Source organism: Euprymna scolopes, chromosome 14, assembly GCF_053919585.1.
Source record: "Euprymna scolopes isolate OS-2025 chromosome 14, ASM5391958v1, whole genome shotgun sequence".
NCBI lineage: Eukaryota > Metazoa > Mollusca > Cephalopoda > Sepiida > Sepiolidae > Euprymna > Euprymna scolopes.
The window spans coordinates 97,232,823-97,253,055 of record NC_136495.1 but is presented as its reverse complement, the minus strand read 5'-3'; the positions used below and the strand labels follow the sequence as shown (position 1 = coordinate 97,253,055).

The window sequence follows — 20,233 nt, the reverse complement described above, 5'->3', positions numbered from 1 at the left end:
AACAACCTCCACTGTATTATACATTTTGTTTATAGATTTTATGACATATTTAAAAATCAAGTTGTTAAAAAAACTAACTTTACTGAACAAAAAATTACAATATAGCAATGTCTAAATTAACATGACCTGCAGTTGCTTATTTACCATCTAATCTTTCTTATTGTACAAATTGTCAGCTTTAAATAAGTTAAACGAATGCCACTTTAATTTTAAGTCAACTATGAAAAAATCCTATTTATACTAAAATCGATTTGAGACCAAGTCATTTAAAAATGATTACCCGATCAAAGATAGGATTCAAAAAGTAATTGATGATTATCTAGTGCCACTGACAACCAAAAATGTAGATTTTCGGTGTGTTAACATACAAGGAAACAAAGATACAAACATATACAGCTTTCCAAAAACTGCAGGCTTGTGAAACCCTCTTTTCGATGACTGCTGTCGTATTACAACCATTTTTATTTATTGTTATTTTTTTTCAAGACTAAGGTTAATAGACATTCTTCCATCTTTTTGATAATCATCTTTCCTTCTTGTTAACACCTTACATCAAGTGGCTTTATGTCTTGTTTGGAGTGATTTCCAAAAGAGCAAATAGTTAATAAAACATGTTAAAAAAAAATTTGAAAAAGATTTTAAAAAATATTTAATTTGAAAAGGAAACACTAGATAAGTGGATAGTCCTTAATTCGCCGAGTTTCAAATAAAATACTTTCCTTCTCATCAGAGGGTATGAATTAGCAAAATGCGGGATTGGATTTTGCTAGCAAAAGTATTTGATGAAACTGCAAGTCCAAGATCTTACTTGATAACAAAAAGCAGAGGGAATAGGGTGAAGAAAAAGGTGATTTCATGTGAATTTTATTTTATGAGAGAGAGAGACAGATAGCTTACATACTCTACTTTTGTATAAGCAGTATTGCTTGAAGAGGTCTCTCGTTTGTAATTGGCTTACTGAAACATGTTCATGAACGTGTAGCAACATATAAATGCTTATGTGAAACAAATAAAAGTATATATAGATAAATATAGATATATAATAAATATATATATAAGAGAATCTGGTTCAAAATGCACCCTACAGACTCACCAATCTCCATGGAGCAAAAACTTGGAGATTACTAGAAAAAACATTTAGTGAGGCTAGAAAATCAAGAATAACATAAAACCTTTCAATACTATAATTTGGTTCACTCACTTGATTCCAGTAAAGCGACTGGCCCTGATGGCATTCCAATTATAGTGTTGAAAAAGCTTCAACCAGAACTTGTTCCCATACTTACGAAACTGTTTAAGCGTTGTCTTAATGAGAATTGCTTCCCAACACCCTGGAAAACCTCATCAGTATGCCCTGTATTTAAGAATTCAGGTCATAGGTCATCTCCCTCTCAGTACAGACCAATAAGTCTCCTGTGTGTCATGAGTAAGTTGTTGGAATCCATAATAAATATATTTAGTCACCCACCTCAGCAGAAATAACCTTCTTAGTGACATGCAATATGGTTTCCGTTCTGCCAGATCTACAGCAGATGTGCTAACAGTTATGTCTCATAGGATTAGTTAATCTCTCAACAAAGGCTTCCTTTCTAAGGCAATTGCTCTTGACATATCGAAGGCCTTCGATAAGGTATGGCATAAAAGGCTTACTTCACAACATTTTCAGCTACGGTATAATTGGAAATGTTTTTACAATTATTAAATCATTTCTCTCTGATAGGCTCATAAGAGTAGTAGTTGATGGGCAGAAATCAGAGGCCCACGGTATTAATGCTGGAGTCCCTCAGACATCCATCATGGGCCCAACTCTTTTCCTGATCTACATCAATGATCTCCCAAAACACATACTTAAATCATTCGTTGACATCTATGCCGATGACACGACCATCTAAGGCAACACATCAAATGTCATAAATGACAAAGTTTCTGATTCTCTCTCCTCTGATTTTGAGCACATGGTACAATAGGGGAAGAGGTGGCTAGTTACTTTTAATACATTTAAAACCAAGCCTCTATCTTTACATCATCAATGCTCTGATCCCCATCTGGCATTAATTGAAATGGATGGCCCTCGTCTAGGGGAAGTTCCATGTTTTGGCAAACTTCTGGGATTGACGTTTACTCCTGATCTGAAATGGAACCTGTACATCAAATCTGTTGCCAAAGTTGCTGGAAAAATGATCTCACTGCTGATGCAATTCTCTATCCATATAAAAGCCAAGTACATCCAAGGATAGAGTACTGCTGCCACATCTGGGCAGGAGCTGCTAAAAACAGCCTATCCTGCCTTGACAGAGTACAAAATAGACTTCGTGGCCTAGTGGGGGATGCCCTTTTCTCTTCCCTGTAATCTCTCTCCCACAGAAGAGACGTTGCGAGCCTGTCTTTGCTTTATCGTTATTTCCATGGCAAGTGCTCATCTGAGCTCCAATCTCTGGTCTCCCCTCGCCAATCTTTCACGAAAAACACCCGTCTAGCTGAAACCACTGTCAATAACTTTCCCCACTCTTTAATTGTGCCTAAATCAAGACAATGCTTCTTTCTTAGAACTGCACGCCTGTTGAACTCTCTTCCATTTGTCTATTTCCCATCTGACTACAGTGTTGGATGTCTTCAAGTCCAACATAAACAAATTCCTGATAAACCGCCCCCTTAAGTAATCCAATTCATGAAATCTCCATTACTAACAATTACTACAATATTATCCCATTGATTACTGTACACCCAATAACCCTTATCCCCAAGAGCCCCCCCCCCCCCGGGTCTTAATAAGTGGTGACTACCATGTCAAAAAAAAAAAAAAAAAAGAAAGTAACAGCCGAACTTTACTGCTTATTAGTAACCTGTAAACAATAATCCAGCAACTTATTAGTGTCTTAAGTGAACCACATTGAACATAACAAAACAGAAGTGCATGCTAGATCAGTCCCCCATATTGGGGAATACACATGACACCAAGACAATGGAGAAGTAGCCATTGATCCACACAAGGTATGTAACCCATAAATTCTGTGAGATATAATGTGGTTGGCTTCGTCGATGCAGTAATTAGCATAGTTGAGTATATAAGTAGCCTGTATGCTATAATATAACCCTGTGCCTGCTAAGTGAACTACATTGTACATATTGATGAATTCATTTTAATTAGATACAAAATGTCAATTTTCATGAGCATTGTTGTAGATTCCACACTTTATTGAAGGACAAACATTTTGTTGGCTGCTTTGGGTACATTTTTGATCTTGTTCTCTAACATCTCTCTCTCTCTCTCTCTCTCTCTCTCTCTCTCTCTCTCTCTCTCTCTCTCTCGTGTAGCGATGCAATTTATTTTCTGAACTGTGAATAATACTAATATAACTCGGAAAGAAATGTTCAGATTTAAAATTACAGAATGTATAAGAAATTGGTACTTAATAATAGAATCAGGAGGTTGAATTAAAAATCATGAGATTTAGTAAAATTTAGAGTTGGCAGGTAGGCTATAAATATATTACCAAATTAAATAACTTTGATATTTGTTCAGAATAAGAAGGAATAGTCAAAAAATGTAATTTCAATTAAAAGCAATGTCATCTACTTGTCTAATTGTCGTATCGAAATTAGTAACATCTAAATCCAAAAATTATGAAAATGATAAAGTAGAAAATTAATTATTAATGAAAATTGCTTTTGAAGAAAAATTGCAAGTTTTATTTAAATAATAAACACAAGAGATTTATGGTGTTTAAGATAGTCGGTAGATTGATTTAAAAAAAAAATGTTTTAAGTAAAACGTACTTGGCATGTTGAAAATAGTAATGCATCCAAAAATTCACGAAAATTCATTGAGTAGAAAGTTATTTATAGTTAAAAGTAGTTTTTTTGTTTTTTTTTTTATAGAAAACTGAGTAAAAATGCATTTTTTTTAGATGTTATAAACCAGACAGTAAAGAGTTCATACAGAGGACGTAACTACAGTTGTAGCCTATAGCGATTGACTTTTTTTTTTTTTTAACTAAAAACACAGTAACAGTTGTTCTACTTGATAAATTTTTGTAATTTTTGGATATATTACTATTTTTGGAATGACAATTATGTAATTGTTTTTGCTTAAAATGACATTTAAAAAAATCGATCTGTCGATTCGAGCATCGTTTTTATGATAGAAAGGGAGGTAACTGCATGAAGTTAGGGGAGTTCAAAATCCTAGTGGATCATGAAAGTAAATGTTTTATGCAAATGTAATGTTACTAATTTCGTTATGACAAGCAGATAACATTGCTTTTAGTTAAAATTCAATTTTTAGATTTTCGTTATTCTGAACAAGCACCTACCGTTTTTACTAAACAAATCAACCATTTTTATGAATTTGTCTATTATAAACAAAATCAAATATTTTTATATTTCTCTCATTAAATATTTGTGGATACATTTTTTTCTTTATAATTATTTATAATACAAATCGGTAAACAATTACTTATAATTGATCCAATTTTTCACTTAGTATTTGATCTAAGAGAAGTGCCAGCTAGTAATGATTTACTATCCCCCTTTTTTGTTATTGTTTCTTTTCTTTCTTTTGCAAAGTGCATGTACACTTTGTGTGTGTGTGTCTGATGTGCAGATTATTCATACAATTGGCATACAAGTAAAACAAATCAAACGACAGAAATGTGTAATTCACTATTTTTCATTAGTCTCCCCTTCATCAGTTAAGAATGGAATGAGTGTTACTGTAAATCAAAACTAGCAACTTTCCTCCTTCATGGAAAAAAAAAAAAAAAAAAAGCAAAACAGTATGATGTATTTACCTGTGACAGAAAATATCTTACACCAGCAGGAACCTATTTAGTTAAGTGCTGATGTAAGTTCTGGGTGCTTGTCCAGAGTTCTCCTCATAAAAAAATAAAGAAAAATCTGTATGATTCTGTACAATACACATAAACATATACAAAAAATATTTTGCACCAAAAATTATTTAAATTGATCAAGTAATTGTATTTTTATAAATAACACTATTTTTAAGCAAATTTGAGTTTTTTTCCAATGCTCATGTTAAGATTAACTTTCTAAAATCTGGATTTGGAGTTGTTTCCTTTTTTCCTTCAGACTGTTTTCAAGATAATATTACAAGATCATCACTCGTAGTTGATTTTCTTACTTAAAAATAAAACTATTTTATCAATTTATGATTTTTGGTGTATATTTTTCTTTTGTGTTTTTTTTTTTTTTCATAAGATGGGAATTCTGGACAGGTGCCCAAAACTTATATCAGCACTCATTTCATCCTGATAAAAGGAATAGGTTTTCCCTGAAATTTTTCATCACATAATGAAATAAGATATATTTGATTTTAAATAACCAACTGATGATCACATAGACTAAATCAAGAAAACAGATGTTTGTTTTATTGGTTTTTGATTTAGGACAATGCTATGCATATTTGTCTGTTCTCAAAGCCTATATGGCTACCTTTATATAGCTGTCCCCCCTTTTGATGTATGTGTGTGTGTTGGGAAAGTGTAACTCTTGAAACAAATAATTACATAGGTTACCCAACCACTTCTCTTTCTTGCCACATCACCATGCATAATATAAGTGCAATTTTTCAACATCTACAAACTTAATACAATAATATATTATGAAACAAATTTTAAAAAATTAAAAAAGACATCCATATAAAAACCCAAAAACCTGGAATAAACAATATCACCTTTCAAACCATTCATTTGTAACTTCATGCGCCCTCTCCTATGTCCCAAATTATTCATTCCAGAGTTTAGCTCACTAATGGTCTCGGAAATACCCCAGTGCCTGCTGTTTATGGATATTGACCATTTGCTGCTATTACTAATTCCCTTCCTTACCAGTTTTTCTCAACACACCATACATTTGACTCTTATCTGAAGATCCTTCCAGAACGGAGCAAAAACGTTTGTGATACATATGAGACACATGTTAACATTTTTGATTTTCACACAGAAAAGATAAGAATTTAAAAATAAAGGTTTAATTAAACAAAAGCTGTTATTTTTAATGTTATATATATATATATATATATATATATATATATATATATATATGTGTGTGTGTGTGAAATTAGAAAAATAAATATTATTGATTGGACGATTCCAATATTTTTACTGATTCAGATACAGTTTCCGATTCTTTATAAATCTTAAAATATTTAACTATAGTTATTTTTCTCCCCAATTACTGTAAAAACACATGTTAAACGTTAAACAGATATTTTCTCAGATGTAAAAATAAACACTTGTGGGGGATAATCTATAGATCTTAGCTTTACTAGTAGTTTAAAATCAATAAATGTTTTATTTTATCATTAGTACTAGCAATGGAAGATTTTGCTTAAAGCAAAATAAAATAATTAAAAAAAACAGGATAATTTAAAAAATGGGTTTTGGCACAAATTTTTCCAATTCTGATTTTTTCAGATTCCAATTCTAATTAATCGTCCCAACACAAATATATATATTGTCTCATCAAAATAAGGGAAAACTCAATATGCTAGATCGAGCAAATAAAAAAGAAAATAAATGAATTTCAATATAAAATAGGATAAGCTCTTTTCAACAGAAGATACAAATCAGTATTGTTAGTATAAATTTGAAAATATATAAAACATTTCTTTTTTGTTTTTTTGTAAAAGTTCAAAAGAATACATATAAGGTAGTCTTTGAAGTTATCAAATTGGCAGAATTCAAAATAACAAAGTAAAAAACATCTGCTTATTCTGGTGCCCTACTGACAGGGCGAGGTGGAAAAAAATTTTTTTTTATAGTTTAAGTTATTTACACCTTCCTATATATATTCATTGGTTCCAGATTACTGATTTTGTAGAATAAGGAAGAGATGTAAGGACTTGTAATTGATTTTGTTGTTTTTGTTTCCAATCTTGCAAAACATGATTTAGCTCTGCAAGGGAAAGGGTTTATAATATTCTTGATTGGTGTGTTTTATGTTAAGAAGCCAGTAGGGAAGTGGGGGTGGAAAAAGAAAAGTGGGAGGGGGACTGTTGTTTTTGTTTTGGGCTTTGCAGAACATGATTAAGTTGTGCAAAGGAGTAAAAAAAAAAAAGTGTTAATGTAGGTGCATTTGAGTTAAGGAGTCATCTTCCAATAGCCTGATCTGGTTGCACCAGATAAACATCTGATAGATTTTTTTTTTTTTATTATAGAAAAATAACAAACTGTATGCACAGAATAAAATTTACTTTAAGATAACAATATATAAAAAAGAAATTATAATAATAATAAATATAATAATAAAATTTTTTATTATATTAAAAACTAAACTAATAGAACACGTAAAATAAGCAAAAGTACTCCAAGCATGCATGTTAAAACAAGAGCAGCTTTTAATTTGCAAAAAAGGATGTCACTCTTCAAACTAAACAGAAGGAAATAGAATTCAGCTGAACCTTTCTCTGAGAAAAACCATACCATTGGCTAAAACATTAACCCATGGGTTGAGATAACAATGAATTTGATTTGTTAGCTATCTAAATGTAACACTGTGTGTAACATTAATTCCATGTATTTTAGCCTGACAAGTCCTTACAAGGATGAAACATCTGTCACATATATAAACACACACAAATTTTTGCTATTTGAAGATTTCTCAGCTGAAACTATTAAATGTTCATGGTTACTATTATTTTTTACATGAAGAACTTTGGTTTTTCCTTTTTTTTAAGTATAACTTGTTTGATTGTCTGGTCACATACATAAGTTCAAACTAACATTTTGTTTATTTCATTTTTTTAAAACTTGATTTATTTCATTTGTTTTGTTTGATTTTTAAAATGTTTATTGTTTGAATTTCATTAGTAATTTAAGTTATAAAATGATTTTACTAAAACATTTTTGTACTTGCAATCAAAGGTGGTGTCAAATCTGCATTTTTTGCAGGAGTCAGACATTTTTTTTTTTTCCAATCAACTTCCTACCTCTAAGGTAGAAAGTTGATTTTTGCATGAAATATGGTTTTGAAAACTTGATTACTGAGTCAAATTTATCTTTAGCTTACGCTCCATCTGTGCTTACAACATCCATTAAAAGAATATGCCTATATTTTTATAGAAATAAATTTATATAAAGAACACCAATTCTTTTTTTATTTTGGTTTTATATAAATATTAGATAATTACATATATTGCCATGTTCATGAGAGGAAAGTGCTCATTATAAATGTTAAAGCACACATACATGCTGACAGACCAGCTTTATCAGTTCAATTTGTTTATATTTTTCATATATGGTTGTCTGTGTTTCTGGATTTCATCTATAATAAAATTTTAGTGTTCAGAATTTCCCCTATATTAAAAAACAAAAATAATGAAAAATCTGTATAATAGAATGACAATATCATGTTACAAAAATTAGTTAAATTGATCAAGTAGTCTTATTTTTAAATAAGAAAATCAAATTTTATGCCTAGCATAGAAGCAATTGTATTGACACTATTTTGGAAAGTCTTTAAAGGGGGGGGGGTAACTAAATAAAATTCAAATTTGTGCAAATTTTGTTGTAATGCCTACAAATTCACATTAATTGCTTTAAAATTATTTTATTTATAAAAATAAAACAATTTGATCAATTTACGTGATTTTTGGATTATAATATTTGAATTCTAGGAATTTATCATAAAAAATTTTCATTTTTCAATATAGGGGAATTCTGGACAAGAACCAAAATTGTTTTGTTCAGTCTTCAATCTTGAAATTGATCCAGGCAGGTTGAATATGAATTTTGGACACCTTTAATCTGATAAAAAACTTTAAACTGACATAGCACCTCCATTGTTTTTAAATTGTAAGGAGTGATTGCTCTGTAAATGTTCATTATTTATACTGACAATATATGTACTCGGGGAATTTTTTTTTTTTAGTTGCATTAAGTTAGAAACTACACAAATTTTAAGTTCAGTAATAGTAATTTTGATTTAATTTTAACGGCAAAGTGTTTTATGTGGACTGCAGAAAACAAAACCCATTTAATGTTTTTGCTTTAATGAATTTATTGAATCCAATTAAATTATCTTTCTGAATTTTTGACATAACAACTGATATTTATTATTTGGATTACTGTTCTCTTCTTCACAATGTTTCAGTCTGCATTGACCTGTGATGTAATGGTTTAAGTACTAGGTAAAATTCAGTTGTGACACTCTTTTTGAGGTTAAAGGTTCAACCATCAGTGCAGGCAATACTCAAAATACAATTGTAAATTACTTCTACCCAGTCATGACTGATTAAACAAGAGCATGCTACACTGTATTATATAAAGGGTTCTGTTTGAAATTCTGTGTAGATTTCAGTTTGACAGAAAGATTCTGGAATTTGACAAGAAACACTTGAGGTTACATCAGTCAAAATATTGTGAAAATAACTCTCAATATAAGAACAGTAGTCTGAATAATTCAAATACTACTAATCAAATTAAATATTTGTGAAAGATTGGCAAACAATAAAATTAATAAAGTTGGGCTACCATATAATTTTTTATCAACTTTTTGAATGTAGGAGGAGGGGGGGTACTATGCAAGTTAAAAATAAAGTAAACCTTCTGGAGTTGATATTTTCTGAAGAATTTCATTCACCCTCTAAATTACTTATTTAATTAAAAACAAAATGTATTACTATATCGATTGTAGTGAACATCAGATTAAAGACTTTTAATATCTCGATGAGGGTGAAGGTAAGTTTAATGTAAAATAATATTCCTCATTGTTTGAAATTCCAAAAATGCATTTGTAACTTTGGTTTTATTTTTCTTTTCAAGGGGAGATCATTGTGATTGTTTAGAATAAGAATGAAAATCAAAATATTTAATTTTAATTAAAACCAATATTATATACTTAATTATCATGTTGAAAGTAGTAAAACATCCAAAAATTATGCAAAATAAATTATTAATGAAAATAGTATTTGAAGGAAATTGTTAAGTTTTACTTAATACATAGATGAGTTCATATGTTACCATGGACGGTAACTGCAGTCTATCTTGTTGCATTTAAAAAATAATGGCAGATCAATAGATCATGAAGGTACGTTTTATATAATAATGTGGTAATATGCTACTAATTTCAACATGACTATTAGGTAGATAATTGTTTTTAGTTGAAATTGACATAAAATTAAGTTTCTTTTTTTTTTTTTTTGTGACCTTCAATTTTCATTCTTATTCTGAACAAGGATCGATGATTTTTATATAAAAGATAAATAAATCTATAGATGATATTATTTTTTTTAAATTCTGTAATTAAAATATGTAGAAACTCCCCTCCAAGTTTTTTTTGCCAAATGTCTCAGGTAAATGATTACTGAATCTGTTCTTTTAATAACTTTTTAGAATATTTTTTATTAGTTTAATGGTTTTTTTTATCTGTGGTATATGTCCGTTGCCGATATATTTTTACAAAGTTATGTTTTCTTTTTTTTTTTTTTTTTTTTTTTTTGCATATTGATTTTATTTTTCAAAGTAAGCATTTAAATAAAAAAAAAAGGAAACATTTTTCATCAGTTTATGTTTAAGTTTATTTAAGACTTAAAAAAGTTAAATTACTGTGATGAATCGTAACAAAACCTGATTTTGTTTATCGTTCATAATTCAGACTTTAACTTCGACCTTTAGAATAAATTATGTACATAATAAATACTAAAATAAAATTTGTTTATTTATTTCTCGTTTTTCTCATAGTAATTTTTTTGTTTCTTTTGCATATATATTTATATAAAAAATTACTGTTAATTAAAGCCACAAAAACTAACATTTTAAAATGTAATCTTATTTTTAAGAGTGTAAAAGAGTGTAAAATCTCTGGCATATCAATATCACTACTACTACTACACACATTAGAAAAAAGTTAAAAAGTTGCTTTTTTTATAATGTAATTAATTTTATTTGTGTGTGTAAATCTATCTATATAATTATAAAACTCAAATGACCTTGTAACGAGTGATGTAACCCACTTTCCGGTTTACGACATCCGGTTGCGCATGCGCACATAAACATTAACCCATAACAACGTAAACAAATAAACACAAATCGCTTCTTTTGCAGATTTTGACCTGTGCACTGAAATATTAACATTATTATTTCGAAATTATTATTTAACATGGGAAGAGTGGAGGTGTTTTGCAACTATTCTTTATTACAACTATACTGCCGCTATTTTCTTACAACTAAACAACTTTAACCCGTTGACAAACATAAGAACAATTGTAGTAAAGCCAAGACTACTTCTACTACGTCCCTTTTCTTTCCTTCCTTTTTTTATTTTTTGTTTACATTTCTAGATAAAAAATAGTTGTGTGAGAATGGTGAATTTGTTGACGCATTTACTAATCTGTTTCAATATTAGTTTTATTTTATTTATTTAGGTTTTATTTTTTTGCTTCAGGTTTTATTTTTTTTAGATTTTAAGTTTCTATAACTTGGTTGAAGGAATCCAATATGGGTTTCTCATTCTTATATTTCTCATCGGTAGGTTCATGTGCGTTTTTGCTGCTAAATGACTTTCATCGGCGTTCGATTTGTAGGAAAATCATGTTAATTTTCGATTTTTGAGCGATTATTCGGAAAAATAGGTAACTTTACATGAATAGGGAGGATTTTTTTTTTCATGTTTGAGTGATCCGTCCGTGATTTTTCATTTTAATATACTTTCAAAGAAATGTTTCTGTTATGTCAAAAAAAGAAAAAAACTATTTTCTTTACATGACAATGTCACGCTCATACATGAATTCCATAGCTAAGATAACATATTGACCCAACGGGTCACGGGTAGTCTAGTATTAAATAAAATTTCAACTTATTTGAGACATGTTAAACCTATGTAAAATTTAGTCTAATTATATTTCCTTCATATTTCTTTATGGTGTCATAGGATGAGAGCTTAGTACTGTGAAAGTGGTGGAAGCTTTTCCTACTCTTTCTTTGAAAGAAAGAGAAAAATGTTGATTGAAATGAAGATAAAAATTGATAAATTTGAATGAGATTAAATTTTACGTTTGAAAATATGTGCCAATAATTAGCTTAAAGATTTATCGACAAAAATTATGTTAAATACAATCAAAGAATAAGAAATCTATAATATTGAGAAATAATTATTGAAATAAAATTTTAAGAAATATTAGATGTTGTATTCACTATCTCCTTGTGTGTATGTGTGCGTCAATATTTATTTTTAAAATGTATATATCTATAAAAGTGAAAATGTCTGTGCGTGTGTTTATGTACATTTCCTTACCAAATAACTCTGTCAATTTTCAGTCTAGAGACTTGAGATTTGATATAAAAGGTCTTGAGATTTGCCAGAAATTTGACTGTCAAGGGGTCAAAAGTTCAACGATACTCCTCCGCTAATTTTGGGTTTAAACACTTGAAATTTTAAATGTAGGTTACTTGGACATGGATCAAACTTTTTAATTTGATTTGAGCCCCAAATAAATGTTAAGGGTTAAAATTGGGGTCAAAGTTAAAAAAAATTGACCTCTCAGCCAATTTCTGGTCTAAACATTTGAAATTTTACATGAAGGGTATTCAGAGATAGGGCAAGCTTTTTAATCGGTTTGGGACAAAAATTTGAGCTGCCAAGCGGTCAAAGTTCAAAAGATTTGACCTATGCGGTGTCTAGCAAACTAATCAGCCAATTTTGGGTCTAAACATTTAAAATTTATACATAACAGCTATTCAGACATGCGGCAAGCATTTTAATCAGTTTTGGAGGGAAAATTTGGCTGCCAAAAGGTCATAGTTGAAAGAGTTGACCTTTGCAGATTCTACCAAATTTCTCTGCAAATTTTGGGTCTAAACACTTGAAATTTTAGATGTAGGTAACTTCAACATGGGTAAAGCTTTATATTTTGATTTGAGACCAAAATAATAAATTGGGGTCCAAGTTATAAAAAAATTTAGCTCTGCGGTCTCTACGAAATTACTCAGAAAATTTTTGGTCTAAATATTTGAAATCTTACAATAAAGTGTATTCACATGAAGGGCAAGTTATGAACAATACAAAGGGCACAAGCAAAGCCGGGCTGAACTGTTAGTATTATAAGTGATCAATGTAAAGGAATTAAAAAAAAAATGGTTAACTTTGTAAATGCAATATTCTGACTTCCGGTCATTGAATACTTTTTGTTTATTATGTATGCCTGATGACTTAGCATTTATAGACACTTAATTTCCTCCAATATTAATTGAGGTAGAATGCTAGCCTACAAAATCAAAGGTGCCTTTGTGACTGGGTTTATGACTGAGTTTGAATCTCCCAGCCAATTATCAGTACTCTGATTATTGCATAAGCATGAAAGTGTCTGTAGATATAAAAATAATTGCTTATATTTATTTATTTAAAAAATATTATAGTAATATATATATATATATATATATATATATATATATATATATATATGAGAGAAGCACATACAAAGAAATTTTGTTTCCTAGAGTCAATAAAATGTCTAATATTCCTTATATATATAAAAATTATTTCCACAGCTAAACATTATAGCTCACAAGAGCCATGACAGCCAACAAACCAGAAGTCCAAGACTTGAGTTTTGCCTTCATTTGGGCTCATCAGTTAGACATATCTGAACTCGAGATTTTAAACCCGAGCCTCTTGCATTTGAGGCGAGTACTCTGCCACATGAACAACCCCGCCACACACAAGAAAGTCTATTAACTAATACAGATCAAGCAAACTGTGGCGAAATCTGACTACAGAATAAACCTACTTCATCTCTAACAAGGGATGTGGTCATCCAACCAACAACAACCCAAGCTGATGTCTCACAAATAGGAATTTTATACTCTAGGACAATCCAACATGATAACTTAGTTAACAATTAGTAATGGAATTTTCAGAATGTGAGAGATTATATGATTATTTCCACAGCCAAACAAATGTCGGTTGGATGACCACACCCCTTGTTCAATAGTTAATTATAAAGAAAAGTGTATTGAACCTAAAAAGGCTCTTGGGCAACACTGGATAGGTAGTTTGCTTTAAAATATTTTGCTCAAACCCCAAAAGATCTGCTTCATGATGAGGAAAACATAAGTAACATTGATCAACAGAGGTCCTGATTATAAATTGATCCACTTTCCTTTTGCAAAACTTATGTTCTGCAAAACCAAAAACAAGTAATTTTCTGTTTACAAAACAACCAAACCAAACACCATGAATAAATATTTGAAGATGTATATAACTTGAAGGATAAAAACATTTATTAAAATCACAAAATTTGGCATTGAATAACCTGAAAAGAGTTGATATGCCATAAAACTAAATCAAATTATGAAGATAAGGTTTGAAGATGAATTCATCACCTTTTTTAATCTTTATCATGCTTTATGATGAACAGAGAGAGAGAGAGAGAGAGAGAGAGAGAGAGAGAGAGAGAGAAGGAAAGGTAGACACAGTTATTGGTATAGAAAATGGAAAGATATGAACAAACAGATACCCCCCACACACACACACACACTTCTCTCTCTTTCTCACTCACTGTCACACTCTTTGTTTTCCTCTGAAACTAGAGAAAATAACATATCTAACTTCTCATTTCTCTTAATAAAACGTTTGCCAGAATTTTGTTAGGATCAAGTAGAAGAAGCCTTCAATGAATTTTATCAAATAGAAGAATTTTAAAAGAAAGTAATTTTCAGTTTTGCTTCAAAGATATAACAAAAGGGAGATTTTTTTTTTTTTTGGTAAATATTTTTTGAGTAAACACTTTATTGATGTATTTTGCTTTTTGTATGTAAAAACAAACTAAAAATATTTTGATCAATTTAAAAATTTAAAAATTGTTCAATTCAATACTAAATGTATAACCTGAAATATGGAATAGTAAACCTCATTGGGGCTCCAAAAAAAGAAAAAAATGCTTTGTAAAACTTATTTGAATGCCATATTTTATTTACTCTTCCAGAGTCCATATGCCTACTATGAGCCAGTTTCATATAGTAATTTACCCATACAAGCTAACAGGTATGTAAAAAAAAAAAAAGAAAAAAAAAAGGGGGGCCAGTTTGTTCATAACCCCAAGTTCCTTAAACACTTGAGTTTACATAGCAGCCTCATGCTTACCTCAACATAGTTCCTAACTAATAACATTGCAATACAGATCACATACATCTTGAACATTCTATTTGATCATTATCATCTCGTATGAATCTGAAGATTCTATTGTTGGCATTGGTTTCCTCTGTATTTTTCTAGCTAGAATTCTTTCTAAGAAGACATTGGGTACTTACAGGATGGACCACATAAAGGTTACCAACATTTTAAGTGAGTGATTTGTGTGGAACAAAATGAATTCAAACTTGGTTGGCAGTCTGTCGTTGACCACTTCATCTCCCATTCTACTTGATAAAATGTTCAATTATTATAAGGGAGATAACTCTTATCTTAGCAGACCCTACTCTTCAGCCAACACACCGATTTTTACACAAAAAGTTGTATAAATTCCCAGTCACAGGACAAAATGTGATAGGTAGGCATAAGGAACTTGAGGATGATAACTTAATATTATTGCAATTGAAGAAAATAAAATCATTCCTTATTTGGAATCATTCATTTCTATGAATGTTAGGTAAATATACTCATGTCTTTGAAGGATTATATAGCACTTGTTTTTAAACAAATACTGCTAATATCAAATTCTTATGGTTTTAAGTGGAAAGCAATATAATTTTGAACTGAAATATTGAACTCCTTCATATTATAAGAATGATGCTTTTAATAGATCTGACTGACACCCTTCATAATTGGAATGGTTCAGCTGATAGAAAAATATAAAAACCAAATAAGTGTCTCTGTTAAAGCAGAACTCATGTTTGCTGCCAGAATTTTAACATCTGTTCAACTAAAAGAGTATGACAATCAGATTTAATTAAATTTCCAGAATTTATCAATTAGCTATTTAAAAAAAATATTATATGGCACAAAAGGACACAGGATTGATGTGCCATAAAACAGAAAATCACCAATTCCTATTTTTTTTTAGTTTAAGCTTAAAAATTTATATTTTCTTACTGGGTATTCCGTCTATTTTAAATATACTAAAACACATTGTAGGCATGCAGATATAGTACTGTAGAATATTAAAAAAAAAAAAAAATTATCTTGGTGTCTCAATTAGTACCAGAGTAATGACCATTCCAAGTTAGACATTGTTTTGTATGATACTGAATGTCAATTCGAACAGTGTATAACTAAAGATAAAATGGTTCATTAAAAGGAAAATAATATAAATGGAATTAAAGATAAAATGGTTCATTAAAAGAAAAATAATATAAATGGAATTAATAATTCTTAAATATATTCGGCTTTAAATGCTTGTGAAAATCACATACCATCACAAAAATTCTACAGAATGATTCAGAAGTGCAACTTTCTTCATATAAGTTTTATTTTAGCAGCTAACATATTGAAACATTGATTCATGACATGTAGATTAGGCTAATTATTTTTTCATAAGTACATTCAAAAATATCTTATTTCTAACATGTAAGTATGTTCTGAAGCTCAATTTGGCAGATGGGCTGAAAAATGGATAAAAAAAGTTACTCATTAAAGATACAAGTGACATGTACATGAGTGGCAAATGCATCCATGATAGCAGCCTTCAGAGAGTCAACTGTGTTATAAGTGTGCTTGTTGGTTTTTGCCTCTATCACAGATCAGAAGAAATAGTCAAAGGGAGTTGCAGTTCAGTGATAAAAGCAGCAACAAGCCTGGCAAAAGATGGTGCAGAACATTGTTGAGCAGCCATACTTAGATCATCTTGGCCTTGTGGGCAGAAGTAAAGTCCTGTCGGGAGATGTAGAGATGTTTTGGTGGTCTTCTCCATCCAGGGCTTCGCCACGTTCCTCAGCTCCTTCTGATATTTCATTTACTTTTTGTCAAGTGTCTGATTTTGCTACAACACTATGTATATACATACATTCTCGATGACTGTTTCATGCTTTCTTAAATTTAAAGTTGCTAAATAGCTTCATTATAATTAATGACAACTTCTGTTAAAAATAACTTCATTCCTAATGAAAAAAAAATTTCTTTAATTTTTCAAGACTTCTTTATATAATATTAAAACATTTTGGCAAAATTATCAAATATTTATTCAGATAGTGCTCAATACATAGAGTATTATAACAATAAAGAAATGTCGTTCAGTACTAGTTTTCCAAAGTTCCCAAGGTGGTTGGAATGGCTATTAAGGTTGACACGGAGGAATTGGAATGAGCTTACGAAGGAATTTTGAATAAAAGCTATGAGTGCATGATTATCTATGAAAATGAATGACAGTAAAAACAAATGCCTTACCCAGTGATACCATGATAATTATTTGTTAATTTTCCATAATATTGTTTATAAAACTTCTACCAGAACCGTTTGTTGAAAATTTTACATTTTTCTTTTCCTTTCAGAGATGTTTATACATTACCTAAAAATATGAATCGCAAATATATTCAGAGCCGAGGAGCTGCTGACTTTCAATCAGCTGGAGAAACAAAATATACATCCATTCCATTTACATATTCCCGACCACATTTCCGGAGACATCCAGTTGAAGTAAGCATAACAAATTATATAAAAATTTCGTTTGATTTGTCATGTTTTTATGATGCAGAAAATATAGGCTACATTTTGTAAGATACAATCACTAGCAGGCTGCTCAGTCATAAAATACGCTTAAATATATTTTAATTCATGCAGATTTTGTATTTATTACAGAGCCAATTCTCTATTGATTATTACAGAGATCTTCAAAGTTTTTGAACAGTGTGTGTTGGGGGGTGGGGGGCATAGTGCTGACATTTTAGAGCTACATGGGCCAACATAAAAAAAATGACCTGGATGTGTTTTCTACTGTTTTGATCATTAGCTTTGCTTTTTAGTAAAACCGGTTCTCCAAAACCTCATTCTTTTAATCAAAAGAAAAAAAACAAAGAAAAACTACTACACTATTTTCACACGTTTCCATTTAAAAAAATTTTTCTGATTATTTTTACGTTTTCTATCAGAGCTCCACAGGCCGGATTAAAAATTTTGGTGGGCTGGATCTGGCTAGCAAACTGACCCATGGATTAATATATCGTACCCAATATATAGTGGTGATTTTAAAAGTAAAAAAAAAAAAAATGCGGACCTGAACGAGAATCCCCCCATCCCTATAATTTTTATAGTATGTTTTAGTATGTAGTATAGTTTTTGAGGCTATGGGTGTTTATTCCGAAAGCTTTTCTTAACATGGGAAGTTGAGGGTGTTTATACAACACTGGGTTAGGTCGTAAAAATATACCAACTACAGAATACCGGTTAAAATTATAGGGGAATGATCCTTGCTCAGGTCCGCAAAAATAGCTAAAGTTGACTTTAGTGCCATCAGCTAGAATCAAAACCAAACCATTTAGCTCTCCAGCATTATTCACTACCATCTGAGCTAAGGCTATATACATATCAAACTTTACAAATTAACCAACTTAAGTGTAAAAGATGCACATTAATTCAACTTATGCCTCCTGGGTTCTAATTTTTCAATTTTGACCTCTGAGCAACTTATTTCTGTTCCAGTTAAATACCAAATCGAATTTGTTTCGCAGACCCAAATAGTCTATAAAGTTTTAAGTTTTTAAACCAAAAATTCACAATAGTTTGATAGACCGTTCCACACACACACACACACACACATACACACACACACACGTAGACAGTCACTCATATATATATATATATATATATGTATATATATATATATATATGTATATATAATTAGCTGCATATAACTGATATATTCTTGATTCTTCTTTTTAACAATAGTTACTGACTTGTAACTATTCATTAACTGCTTCGAGCAATTATATCAGAATTTTTTATTCTTTTGTATTTTCTTCCATTTGCTCTACCTCTTTATCACTTTACAAGCAGGGGGATGTGTAAAACATGCTTAAATATATTTTAATTTGTCCAGATTTTGTATATATTATTATAGTCGTGATTTCAAAAGTACAAAAAGAAAAGTATTTAGGTGCCATCAGCTAGAACCAAAGCTGTAGCATTCAAAGCTAGTGATGTTACCACGGTACCAATGTGATATGCATATAAACTGAATAAAATTTAAAATAAACTAAGATGAATGTACAAAATGTTTTATTTTTTTATTTTGATCCACTTTTGGCCCCCTTAAAAACAATTTTAACCGGCTAAAGACCCATAAGAGAACGTCCTGTAAAAAATCCAATTAGTTGGATGCTCCTAGCGCCACTCTGCGACTTTTAGTTTCGGAGGAGATAGTTTGAAAACATGAAGACTGACAGACAAACATATAGCCGCTTATATATTAGATTTTCATCAAACTTTTTGCACATTGAACGACGTACAAAGCCAGTCAGCTAGCTCTTTTTTTATTTTTTAATTTATTGTTAAAATCTGGTCTATATTTAGCTATCAAAAAATTCTATACCCTCAAAAAGATATTCTCATATATATAGGATTTCTGTGTCCAGTTTATGCATCTTTAGCACAAAAGATTAAGACAAATAAAAACAAAGAAAATGTCCACATGAAGGAATTAATCAAATATTTTGTTAGGGGAGAAAAAACCTAATTGGGTCACCGTCTCCAAAGATATGTCAAGTACTTTTGCATTTCTGAAATACTAGGTATAACCTTCATTTCTAGAACATGTTTTCAGCCAAGGTTTTAAAAACGATTGCTAAATTACTTCCCATCTAGAATTATTATATTCAGTACTAGCAGGGTTACTTAGTATCGCCCAGGGTCATGGCCAAGAAAATAGGAGAGTTGAATAGTGATTTAAAAAAAAGAAGAAAAAAAAGTGATATTTGTTAAATGCACACCTCGGCTTGTGAGCGCCACTCATTTCTTCTTGCTAATCCATGTGTAAACTTTAACTGCGTCAATATAATAGAAAGAAAATGGCAGAAATTATTACATGTTAATGCAGCACTATGAATTACCAGGTTTTACAACTTATGAGAAAATATATTAAAAAAAGTATATATATGTATATATATATATATAAATATATCAGGAAAATGCGCGCACATTTTTTTTTTTTTTTTGTATGTCTCAAAGGCTTTTTTCGACGATGCTCCCAGGGGGGGGGATACTATCGCTTAGAGCTGTTTATATAGCCCCTAGATAATAATAACTAGAATTTGGGAACGCGGGTCGCCTCTAGATTTATTTACATCGA

The 20,233-nt window shown here is 30.4% G+C and overlaps 1 protein-coding gene across 5 annotated transcripts in view; it reads left to right on the top strand.

Moving 5' to 3' along the window:
• LOC145293183 (putative RNA-binding protein 46) overlaps positions 1 to 20,233 on the top strand; it is a 115,110-nt gene that overhangs the window by 56,588 nt on the left and 38,289 nt on the right. For all 5 annotated transcript variants that reach the window (XM_080139665.1, XM_080139666.1, XM_080139664.1 and 2 more), the window contains 2 exons: positions 14,942 to 15,000; positions 17,442 to 17,586. In XM_080139665.1, coding sequence (XP_079995791.1) covers positions 14,942 to 15,000; positions 17,442 to 17,586 — 204 coding nt within the window. The remainder of the gene's footprint in view (positions 1 to 14,941; positions 15,001 to 17,441; positions 17,587 to 20,233) is intronic.